Here is a 13112-nt window from a genome sequence, read left to right as displayed (position 1 = left end):
TAACATGATTACAACATAGCAGTTCAGAAGATAGTAAGATTTATACACCCTACTGTGATATATATCTAAAAACAACAAAGAGAAAAAAAACTTATATATCCCTCTTCCCCGGGTGGGGGCATGGAGCAGAAACTAGTGGATTTCATTCTAACCCATACTGTCTATGTTCCCTGTATCAGGATAAATTTCACCTTCTTCTCAAGCTTCATTATCATTATGAAAAATTTGACTTGAACCTCAGCATTTACTATCCTTTTAAGGGCAGAGCAGTTTCATTCCCAGTTTTCAAAGTCTAAAAATTGCTTGTTTTAGCAGTGGAGGAGGCAACTGAGTTATATTTAACTTTAGCATTTGGGAATGGAGTTAGACTAGACTTGGCAGGTTTGACTCTATGTCATTTTCTGTTTTTTTTTTTTTTTTTCCTTAAGTTGTAGATGGACAATACCTTTATTTTATTTATTTATTTTTATGTGGTGCTGAGGATCAAACCAAGTGCCTCACACATTCTAGGCGAGCATTCTACCACTGAGCCACAATTCTAGCCTGAGTCATTTTTATTGAAACTTTTAGGTCTACAAATTGTTATATATTGATTGATATGTCAATAAATACACCAACCATATTTACTCTTTTTCACAGTATCTTTGCACCTTTTAATGTTAAGAAAGAGTACGTTTGTACGTTTATGTGCATGTTTGGGGTGGTCATAGGAGTTGAACAGGTAGAGTTTTCAATTTGAGTCCTTAAGTTTTAACTCATCTTTGATGGTGCTTTGGTCAGCAACCTTTTATTTGGTTTGTAAATATTTGTGTTTAATATAAACAAAAAAATCCTATAGATAATTTGGAGATTAGAAACACTGGGGTGCTCTCAACTTATAAATGGAAATGGAGGCACGTATAGGTAAGTACACCAAAGTCTATGCAAACCAGAATGTTTTAAGTGTAATTTGAATACAGAGTAAGATTGAAAAATCTTGATTGGAAGAGTTTGGGAGAAACTTGTGGAGAAAGTGGAATTTATGAAGCCTTATCAAAACCCACCTTGTTTTGCAAAGAAGAAATGATAATTTTAGCACAGAGGTAGAAAAATGTAGAAAGTGTGGCATGATTGAAACTAAATGAGAAGATGGTATGTGGCAATGTTGGGTAAGTAGGTTAGGATCAGACTGTAAGATTGAAGTAACAATTCTAAAGGGGTTATGGATTTTATTTTGTAAGCAGTAGGGAATGAAACAGTTGTTAGAAAAGGGTAATACTGATATCCCAGGGCCTGAGGAGATTTACATAAATTACCTTTAAAAAATAAGATTTGTTCCATTTGGTCTAAGTTTCTATTATTTTAAATTCCTTATATGTAACATGAATTTATCTAATATTAATATTCTTGAGTGTGTCAGTAAAAGTATAGAGAGGAACTCTTGTACATTATTGGAGTTGTTGCTTGTTTAATCTTAATTGAGTTGTGAAAAACTTGGCCTAGATGTACTGGTGAGAAACTGAGGCCCAGTGAACTTACTAACTTATTCAGGAGCATACAGTTCTTAGTATCAGAACTTGGATCTAGAACTCATTTCTCCTTATTCTTAGTTATTGCTTTTTCCTCTCCTCTACTTTCTCTATTGCATATTATAGAGTACTACATAGTGAGACACAGAGGAAGAATGATGCCCCTTGTTTTCTTCAAGGGTATTTACATATTACTTAGCATGTCTAAGGACCCTGGTTTGAGCCTCAGCACTGCAAAAAAAAAAAAAAAAAAAAAAAGTGTTTACCATATGATCAAGTGACCTGTGTGGCTGGGTTTTTGTTGTTGTTGTGTTGCATTTTTAGTTAAATGAAAATTTTTTTTAGTTTAGATAAATACCAAAAGAGAGACATCAGGCTGCAGCAGTTTTTATTCCATTGTGTACTTGTTAAGGAAGCTTTATATTGGAAGAAGTAAAGTGGGATGAGTAGAGAAAAGAAAAATGAGAATAATGGGAGTGAGTGGGAATAAAGTGTTTTGTAAGGATAGTGATAGTCATCATGGAACAAATAAATTTGTTTCAGAATGAGGGAGGTACATTGTAAAATTATATAGTATATGATAGAGTAAGTTTTGATAACATCAGGGATAATTAAAAACCTGACAATTTTTTTTTACTACATCTGTACAGAGAACACTCTTGGACATTATTATATTTGATAGAATCTAGAAAGGTAGACTTCATATATTATTTTTTAATAATCATTTTTTTCCTCCAATATGGTCTTTGGCATCATAAGTGCATTCTTTGTGGAAATTTATATACTAAGGAGTAAATCCAGATATTTTGATAGGTATGATGATTAAATTAGTATAAAGGAGAGAATTGCACAAAGTAACTCCCTATAGCAAGATTTAAGTATCATACGTACAGTTAGCCCTTTGGTTTTAGAATTGGATTATTTCCATATTGTAACACACATTCTTAGATCAGATGAGTTCTAAAAAAAAAAAAAAAAAATTTACATTCTGTATCAAGCTACCCAGTACAACTTTTTTCTTTCTTTCTTTTTTTCTTTTTTTTTTTTTTTTTTTTATGGTTCTGGGGATTGAACCCAGGGCCTTGTGCATGAAAGGCAAGGACTCTACTAACTTAACTATATCCCAGCCCCCAGTACAACTTTTTTGTGCTGCATTTCCCTCTGTATATTAACTTTAATGTCACAATTTAACATGAAAAAAATTGTATAACATAACATATCCTGACAATAGAGACTATAAAACTATATATTCCTGTGCTGTTATTGAATCAAAGAAATTGGAAAGGCTTTAGTAATAGTCTTTATATCCACAAAAGCATTTGTTGGTATATCAATCTTATTTATACTAATGTAAAATTATTTATTTTTATTTTTGTTTAATGTTTACTTGTGAAATTTAGGTGTCTGCGTGTGTTTTGTCAGATGTCTGATTCAGAAACCTATCTTAGCATGCTGTAAAACCTGTTTTAAAAATAGGTATGAGCCACTTGGTGTCACTGAAAGGTTGTTGACACAATGGAAAAACTATTAAATGAGTTTGCAGAGCACCTCATTACTGAAGAAAGGGGTTTTTAAATTGGAAAATTGAATTTTTGTTTCTGTAGATCCACATAAATATAATTAAAAATATACAGGACACTTTATATATCTAAATATTGTTAGATCTTTGAAATTTATTTCTGAGTATAAGTTGGTGTAAACCAAAATGTATTTTTAAAAAATTGGCTTTAAAATTGTCTTGTTTTGAGGCAGGCAATTTTTTTTTTCATTTTTATTGAAGATTTTCCTTTTCTGTTTGTTTTAATACTATTGTTCATATGGAAACTTTTAAATATTCCCTATATATAATATCTCATAAACTTAATAGATTGGGTGATTAAAAACCCTTTTACATTTTTTATATGAAATGTATTCTATATTCTTGGGGAATTAGGAGAGGGGATTTTTATCCTGGTAGATAATCTGGAAATTTGTTTTCAATAAAGATTGGCTAAAGTGAAAGGAAGTAAATAAATATTCTCGTATTTTTGTACCATTTATTATAGTTTGGGGGGATGTCACAATGGGCAAAAGGTGCAACATCTGCAGTTGAGGGGAGAGAGAAAAAATGTTCATGAGCTTCTGCCCTAATCAATGTTTTATTCACTCAAATCACTCAATACAATTTCACTCTATAGGTTCTTAATCAAGAAAACGACAATCCTAATGCTAGGCACTGCAATAGACATAATCAATTCACAGTAGACAATTCTAGATTAATTAATTCATAGCAAACAATTCTAGATTAATTCTAAGCACTACAAACACATTTAATCATGACAGGCTAATGACAGACATTCTCTCTGTGTGCTAAGTTCAAATGTCAGATCAAAAGTCTCAAGCCTTAGGCTTTAAGTCCAGCAGATGCACACTCACTCAGACCCAAGTGATCCGGTCCAGAACCAAGGCAGGCTTCTTCTGGTGTAGAGTGGAAGGCTGGTTGAGGAGAGGGTCATAGGGAGGAGTTGGGGCTTTCACCAGGGTCAAGATGTTGCTGTAGAGTTTGAGAGCATTGAGGAAAATGCAGAGGATCAGCACTGATGAAAAGTATTGGGATGTCAGTCCAGGTCCTCATTAGGCTCTCAGCGTGAAGGCATCATTGTCATCTGGCTGACTGCCCATTTGCTTTATTATTTATACTAAATTTGGGGGCTTTTGACCCCCCCCCCCTTCAGTCTTTATCAGCTGCCACCTGAGCTCTCAGTGACATCATCTACCGTGGGGTTAAAACATCTGGTCTGGTGGTCCCCACCGGGATCTTTTCACTTTTCTCTCATACCTGCCTTTTCCTAGTTTGTGCCTGGAGGCTCTGTTAGGTGTGCCTGGTGAGACTGCTGGTTTCAAACTGGAGTTTTAAAATGGAGTTGCTTAGGCTCAGGCCTAAGGCCATCCTCACAGGGGAGGAGGTCACCATTGTCTTGACAAATGTAATGAGGATATGAATAATATTGTAATGAACCATCCTTTAACAGAATCAAATTGGTTAAATGAGTTATCTCCAAAACCTTCTAGAAGAGAAAAACCAAAATGGGAGATTTTAAGTCGGTAAAGGAAAGCTTCCTTAAAAAATCCTGGTGAGAGAAATGAAGGTAGCTACACCTAACCAAGAAACTTCAGACGAGGTGAACTTTGAAATCTAAATAATTCATGTGTATGTCATTGAGAATTGACATTGTGATCTTATGATAATGAGGGAGCTATTTTTATTTTCAGTGTCAACAAAAACTTATTATTCAGTGTATTCCTGCTCTCAGTTATTTTCCATGTTTTAAAAAAGAAATATAAATACTTCCCAGTATTTATATGGATTGGGGAATTTTTTAAATACAAAAGCTAATTATAAAAATACTTACAATTGGGTAATCTGTATGTTCTGGATTGTGGTAGGCATTTTATGTATATTGTTTATTGCTCACAAAACTTTATAAGACGTAAAGAACATGTATTTCTATTTTGAAAGTGAAAGAAACTGAGGTTCAGAGAGATTCAATGACTTCTTCAGTATTAGATAATGAATAATGGACCTGATACTTGAATCTTGGTCTTTTGATTCTGTGATCCTTTTCTTTCCATTATATCAGGGTATTTGGCAGGAATTTCAAAACGGTTTGCTTGGCTTGGATTTTTTTTATTTTCTAAGTTTGCTTAGATTTGATCTGTTAAAGATAGAATCAATATCTTAGGAAAGGTAATAAAATAATGTGGTCTATAACACTTGTAAGAAAAATATAAGAATTAAGTAAATTCTGCTTTAAATTTTAGGTGTTGATCATCTGACATTTGAACTTTTTTTCTGTGTGTAGGAAGTACTGAGGATTGAGGGGGCTCTACAACTGAGCTAGACTCAGCCCTTTTTATTTTGAGACAGGGTCTTGCCAAAGTTGTTGAGGCTGGCCTTGAATATGAGACCCACCTACCTCCTCCTCTGGAGTAGCTGGATTACTGGCAAGTAGCACAGAACCTGGCCTGACATCTGAATTTGATAATACTTTTCATTATGTTTGAATCCTAATATGTTAAAGAAGCATACATGGTCCCAAGAATGGTATATAAAATCTGTGATATTTTGGTATACTGTGGCAAACTATACAGTAGCATTTCTATAGTAGCAGATCTGTACGGGCTCAACAGGGTCCCTCACTCCCATGATTTCCCTGAGAGCTTGTGTGGTTTTGGATGATCTAGCTTTTGCAATAAGTGCTAGGCCAGTATCTGCTTCTTTTGAACCTGTTTTTAGCTTATCCTTAACATCATAAAAAGAGGTGCTGTACATGCCAGTGTCATCTTATGACTAGAGTAGTATTCTAGAGTTAACTGGAATCAGTTTGAAATTTCCTCAATGGTTAAGGTATTATTGCATTTACTACATAATACTGTTTTAGAAAAATACAAGAAAGATACTTTTGAGATGTTCTGTGGTAAATTTCTAAATATAGCAAACCATGTTATCTGGGAAAACTTTAATGTTTGTTATTCCTTTATAAATAACTCTATATTGGCATAGTATTTAACATAAATTTTAAACTTTTTTGGTTTAAAATTTAATTTTAGTTCAATTTTGTGATTACTGATTATCAAAGAAAATAAAATATGATTATAAATATTAGCATCTTTATAAATCCATCCTTCAACAACAATAATTTCTAGTTCCTTGACAGAAACTATAGTAAAACTTATCTATTACTGAGTGAATGAATTGATTTCTATTATAGGTGAATTTGTGAATGAAGAATTTCCAGTAAAACCTGGGAAATTCTGAAATTTATTTCAAAGGTTTATTTTTCTTAAAAACCAATTCAACCTATTATTAAAGGACATTGAAGATTGTGTATTCATGCAAAAGAACCTTTTATTATGACAACTGATTTTTGTTTACTTAAGAGAAGCTGTTGCTAAAATAGTAATGAGGAAGGGTGTAATCTAAGTATAGTCATACACCCCTTGCTCTGCAAGTAACCAGAGTCCTGCGTATGCAAGTTGTTCAGGCTTCTTTTGGAATGTGGAAGTAAAATCATTTGCATATTTTTCTCTCTTGGTACAGCTTAAAATGACGAATGTGTAATTTCAGTGGAATAAATGGCGTCCAAAGTCACAGATGCTATAGTCTGGTATCAAAAGAAGGTAAGTTGATAGTCAAATCTTTTAACCTTTTAATTGTTTTCATTCCAAAAATTTATGTTTATTTTATGATATAGATTTCATGTCAGATATTACCTAAAATAATGACCAAATAGATGTTAGGATTTTGAATGGAAGGGAAGATTATTTTGGTTGTCCTTGTGCTTATTTTACTTCTAAATAAATTAGATGATGCCTAAAAATATTTTTCTCCACATTTTACTCCACATTATCAAAGTAGCTAGAACTAATTACTATGAATTCAATATAAACCAAATCTCCAGGATTATGCATATAATTAGAATTATATTAAAATATCTCGTTTTTATATTTTTTCAGGTGAAAGCTAGGATAGCACAACTATTATAATTTTATTACTATTTTATGTCAAGAGTTTAGTTTTCAGTATGTGTTCACTGTAAATTATAGTTCAACAGCTGATTTTTTTCAGTAAAAAAAAGCTATTGAGGGTTGTATTTTCCAAACTGAAGCATTGAAATGTTTATTTTGATGTTTCAGAATTAGTTTTCATAATTACTTAATATGCTGTGTCATTCTATATATTTGAAAATAAGTTTATCAATGTAATGTTTTGTTTATAAAGTCCCAAAGAAAAATGGAGCTCTTTTGAAAATACAGTAGTAGAAACAGTAGATTCTTTACTCTTAGAGTGTTTATATTCCTTAAAATGTATGTTGTTTTTTGAATTATGTTTGTTTTCACATCTTAAAATCTTTTTGATGCATTATTTCAGATTTTTGTTAGCAAAATATAATTATACATTTAAAGCTTTTTCCCTGTGAGGGAAATTAGACAATTTTTAAATTTAGTTGAATTGAAAGTAAGTGGTAATGAAAATATTTTAAAGATTAGACAAACCTAAGAATATAGTCTGTCTTTGGATATGTTATCAGTGCTTTCACTTAAGTAAGCAGTAAATTGAAAGTATTGATTCTGACGTATGATTAATCCAGCCCTTGTGGTTCTGTATTAATGTCGTGTCAGCTTTTAAATTTCCAGTCAGTCAGTTTGCTAAAGAGATAAATAAAATAAAAAAATTAAAAATTTTACATTTATCTTTGAGTTTTTCTCTTTCCTAATTTCTACCTACAGAAGTAATGTTTTTAAAAACATTTTGTCTATCTGCATTTTTATGTTAAATATTTAAAACTTAATTGAATGCCATTTATAGAACATACTTACCTGGCTGACATTTCTTGGGTTTGGAGGGTTTGAAATATTATACTCACATACGTTAGCACCGTAATGCCTCTCTTACTCGAGAGTCATTTACCTAGCAGCATATTTTCTAGAGCAGTCATAACAAATATCACAAAATATACCAGCAAATATCCTCACATTTTTAAAAAAATATTTTTTAGTTATCAGTGGACCTTTATTTTATTTATTTATATGCGGTGCTGAGAATCTAACCCAGTGCCTCACACATGCTAGTCAAGAACTCTACCACTGAGCCAAAACCCTGGCCTCGTATCCTCACATATGTAGGTAGTTACCAGAACTAGTAGCTAGATTTCATCTGTTCTATTTTTTTTCTTTTGCTTTTAAATTTGGTTTACTTGAAGAATTGCACATGAATGCTTTGAAAGATTATTGTTTCAAGGCTTATTGGAAAAAAATAAATAACAAGCCCCAATACTATAGTACCTTTCCCTACCCTTGCCGGTCTCTGATTTCTGTTCCCCATGGCAATCATTTGAAATTCCTGATAGCTCAGTATTTCTCAAACCAAAATCCTGTCACTTCTCATTTCTAGTAGGGGATTGAGAAGAGAGGGATTGCAAATATGGGGCATGGAATTTTGGTTTTCATAGTTACTTTGGGGGTAATATTAGCATTTGTGGCTAGCAGTCAGATACTAAATGTCATGCAGTTCCTGGAATTAAGGTCTGTAACCTTTTTTCTGTGAAGGCCTACCTAGTAACTGTTTTAGGTTTTGAAGTTTGTAAACACTCTGTTTACAAATAATCAACTCTACTTTTTAGTACAAAATCGGCCATAGACAATGTGTAAAATGAATCACATGGCTGTATTCTCATAAAACTTAATTTACAGAAACAGACAAAAGAGTTATATTTCCTAAGTTGCTAACTTCTGTTCTATGACAGCCACATGTAACAAAGAATTGTGCAAAATGCAATAGTGTCCTGTTGAATAACATTGATGGTTTTTTATTGTAGTTATAATTTTAAACATCCCTACCTTTTCTTTTCTTGGTCATTTCATAGTAGGTGTTAGTTGTTGATTTCTTTCTGATCTTATGATAAGGATTTAGCTTTTTAAAATAAACTTCCCCAAAAGCCGCCATCTCCTCCATCCTCTCAATGACTAAAAAGTTTGGTTAAATCAGTGTTCACTGTTTACATTATTATGTTTGTGTGTGCATCATTGAGAACTGTATCCTGTAGTGTATTGTGATAATAAATTCAGTCTGCTACCTTTTTTTTTTTTTTTTTTGGCTTGGTTTTTTGAATTCTTCAAATCTCTGATAAAACTGTCAAACTTCTTTTGTTGTAGTCAGTCACATTCAGGTATTCTCTGAGTTCTTTTTTCCGTTTCTTGTGAACAGTCCTCCTAGAACTGTTTTTCCTCCTGTGTTCTACTGGATGGATTGTTCTCACGTTTTGCCTAAGGTTTTCTATCTTGGTGTTTTCTTTTGCCATTAGCTTGAGAGTTCCTCTTATTGTTCTTAGGTTATATAGATTTGCTTTTCTCTCAAGCTTATTAAAAATTCTTTTAAAACGTATTTATGTGTCAGTGAAAAGAAGGCTTAAGTCCGGAAAATGATATTTGCTGACTTTTTAACCTTAGGCAAATAATTGCATTTATATGAACTTCAATTTCTATTTCTGTCCATTTACTAGATAATGGCCTTAACCTCTTTTCAATCATGGGTCCTTTTGTGATGAAAGCTGAGGACCTCATTTTGAGAAAAATGTATGTGGTGTTCACACCACAGATTGTCACCTGTGATTTGGAACTTAGGTTAAGATGTCCTGGATTACAATATTTAAAAAATTTTAGTAATTAAAAAAAAAGTTTTAGGGTTTTTTAATTTTGTGACTATCACCATTCAGTAGTACCTATCCTATATTGGATAGTATCATTATAAATAAAAATGAAGAAACATTCACCTTCATTTTCTTGAATATTTGTTTGACTCACTTTGGAGTTACCTTTCTCTACTAGAGAATGGTGACATTTTCATATTTTTCTTTTGAGTACTGATTACTCGTTAGTCCCCAAAGCCTTTACTTGTAGACTCTTTTGAACAATGAACTGTGATATTAGATATGAAATTTCTGGAGAAAATAAGAATAAATTATTTTAAATTGTACATATGTATTAGCTAGTCGTGGTGGCACACATATGTTAATCCCAATGGCTCAGAAGGCTGAGATAGGAGGATCACAAGTTTGAGGCCATTCTCAGCAATTTAGTGAGGCCCTAAAGAATTTAGCAAGACCCTGTATCATGTGTGCACACACACATGTGTATAAAGAAAAATAATCATAAAAATAAAATGTATATAATATATAAAAGTTCAATTTAAGTATAAGGTATTTTTAATAAATTATTCTATGCATGGTTTGAGATTTTTGAAGGCTCTTAACTAATTTTAAACATAATTGTATACTATTATAGCCAACATAATCATGAATAACTTGGAAGTTCCTATTGTTACAAAGTAATTTTCATTTATTATCTTGGAGGAGTAGTCATGTGATAGGAATGGTAACAGGAGAAATTAGGATTGTTTTTGGTTAATTATAGGCTGTTGAGTGTTTTTTATAACAAAATACTCTGCTTTTGTATTTCTAGTTTATCATTTTTTTTTCTTTTTTGGGGGATGGGTACTGGAATTAAGTCCAGGGGTGCTTAATCATAAGCTACTCTCCTACTTTTGTTTCTTATTTTGAGACAGGACCTCGATAAGTTACTTAGAACCTTGCTAAGTTGCTGAGGGGGGCTTTGAATTTGAGATCCACCTGTTTTAGGCTCCCTAGCCACTGGGATTACAGGCAAGATAATCTGAGGGAAAAACTATCCCAAATCTTCTCCTGGCATCTGGTGAGCTGAGCTTTGGTATTTCATCATTATAGGTGCATTCTTCTAATCTCTGTTTCCATCTTCACATGGTCTTATTTACTCTGTTTCTGTGACCTGTCTGCTTCTTGTAAGGACAGCACTCATTGGATTTAGGGTCCATTCAAGATAAGAGCTCATTTGAAATCCTTAATTACATCTGCAGAGAGCCTATTTCCAAATAAGATAATGTTCTGAAGTTGTAGCAGATACCATTTAACATGCTGCAGAAGCATATAGCTAAAGCATATATTGTCTTCAGTGAATTCCATGTGGAAATGTTTAGCTTTATTTCTTCTGTGTAGCTGTATCCCATACAACCAGCATCGAACTGAATGAGAGAAGATGAGGATACTAAATATTTTCTTCATCTTCTTAGAAGATTGTCAGTCTAATTTAGCCCCTCTAAAGTGTTAAGGGATGTTTGTGCTGAACTGTTTTGTGCTTTTAGTTATTAACTACATGAATATTTGGAATCATTATCTAAAATCTGTTAGGGGACTGGCAATATAATGTAGCTCATTTGGTAGAATGTCGTCGTCACATGCACAAGGTCCTGGGTTCAATCCCCAGCTCCACACACACAAAAAAACAAAACTATTATGATGTATGTCTTACTTATTATAAATAAAAATAACATTTCACTTTTTAAAAAAGTACATACAATTTAAACCAGAGTTTACTTTTCTCAGTGTTTTATCTTGGAGGGTTGTCAGAACTACTTAGTGATAAATTATTGGCTAACTCTTAATGCTGATTGATAGTTTCTGTGAGGTCCAAAAATATTGAATAGAAAATATGCATTTAAGTGTCTATAAAATATTAATCCATTGTTTCATTCATAAAGTCGTAGCATAAAGTTGTAGCTGGGCACAGTGGCACATACCTGTAATCCCAGTGGTTTGGGAGGCTGAGGCAAGAAGATCACGAGTTAGTTCAAAGTCAGCCTCAGCAACAGCAAGGTGCAAAGCAACTCAGTGAGACCCTGTCTCTAAATAAACTACAAGATAGGGCTGGGGATGTGGCTCAATGGTTGAGTGCCCCTGTATTCAATCCCCAGTATCTCCCATCCCCTAAAAAAAGTTGTAGCAGCTAAGTGTGAAGTTTTAAAAATTCAAATTCATTGAAAACAAATGTGTGAAAAAAAAAATTTTTTTTTTCTGTAATTCAGACTATTGAAAAGCCATCCCTCTCTTTTTGTATTGAGGCTAATTTTATACAACAGTTTAGATTGATTATGTGTTGGAAAACATATATAACTTTTCTGAATAATCCTAGGTTAAGTACTTTATTTACTAAACTAGGGTGAATTTCTTAATTTACCTAAGCTTATTTTCTTCAGTAGTATACTGTGTACAGGTACTACTGGCTCAAAAAAAAAAAAAAGAAAGTCTGAGAAGAGAATCCTTTTAGATCAAGAAGCTTTGGGGTACTATTGCATAATATGGTAACTGTAGATAACAGTTATGTACTGAACATTTTAAAAAGCTAAAAGGATTTTGAAAGTTTCCATCATTTAAAAAACAAAATAAATGTTTAGGGAGATAACTTTGTGTAACCTGATTCAAACATATATAGTGTATACATATATTGAACATTACATGCTGCTTCATTATCTATGTGCAACTTTTATATTTTTTAAAAGATTCTTTTTTAAATATTATGTTGATAAAATCAGACTTATAAACACTAAGCACAGTGCTTGGTGTATAGTAGTTATTCCATTAATATTACTATAGCAGTTCCTTTCCCTTCTCTTCACTTTTGCTGAATATGGACTGTTATTGATAGTATATTTAGTTCCTTAAAGGTTGTGGTTAATTTTTTTTTTTTAGTTGTAGATGAACACATAGTATTTTTATTTTTATGTGGTGCTGAGGATTGAAGCGTTTTACCACTGAGTTACAGCCCCAGCCCCAGTTGTAGTTAATTTTTAAAAATTGAACATTTCTGTGTCTGCTAAAAGAGAAAAAAAAAAAAAAAACAGCATTAGAGAAAGTGGTCAGTTTTCTTTTGTGTTTTTTGAGAATCCTATACCTGTATCTTATTTTTCTCTCTCTCTCTCTCTCTCTCTCATTCTTTGCTTTATTTTTTAGCACAAAATAGGTTTTCCTTGCTATGTGTCATTCTTTATCTGGAGTACTTTGTTTTCATTGTAAAAAGCAGTATTTTGGGAAGGAACAACAAAACAAATAATTCATTGGAAAGTGAATAGTGTAGATACATAGGAGGGCAGATATAGTTTAAGTTTACCACCATTTTACTTTACATGGTAATTTTAGAGAAGCACTATACTGTTTAGTGAATTTACCAGTTTTTTTTTTTTGTTGTTTTTTTTTT

General features: G+C 32.5%; 1 protein-coding gene across 4 annotated transcripts in view; it reads left to right on the top strand.

Moving 5' to 3' along the window:
• Phtf2 (putative homeodomain transcription factor 2) overlaps positions 1-13112 on the top strand; it is a 125744-nt gene that overhangs the window by 20307 nt on the left and 92325 nt on the right. For all 4 annotated transcript variants that reach the window (XM_046464155.2, XM_046464156.2, XM_046464153.2 and 1 more), the window contains exon 2: positions 6589-6668. In XM_046464155.2, the coding sequence (XP_046320111.1) occupies positions 6624-6668 (45 nt within the window). In that variant the 5' untranslated portion in view covers positions 6589-6623. The remainder of the gene's footprint in view (positions 1-6588; positions 6669-13112) is intronic.

The sequence above is a fragment of the Marmota monax genome, unplaced genomic scaffold, assembly GCF_021218885.2.
Source record: "Marmota monax isolate L192 unplaced genomic scaffold, Marmota_monax_Labrador192_F-V1.1 WCK01_AAM20220418_F8-fsc00065, whole genome shotgun sequence".
NCBI lineage: Eukaryota > Metazoa > Chordata > Mammalia > Rodentia > Sciuridae > Marmota > Marmota monax.
The sequence above is the reverse complement of the archived record's forward strand: the minus strand, read 5'-3'. Positions and strand labels throughout refer to the sequence as shown.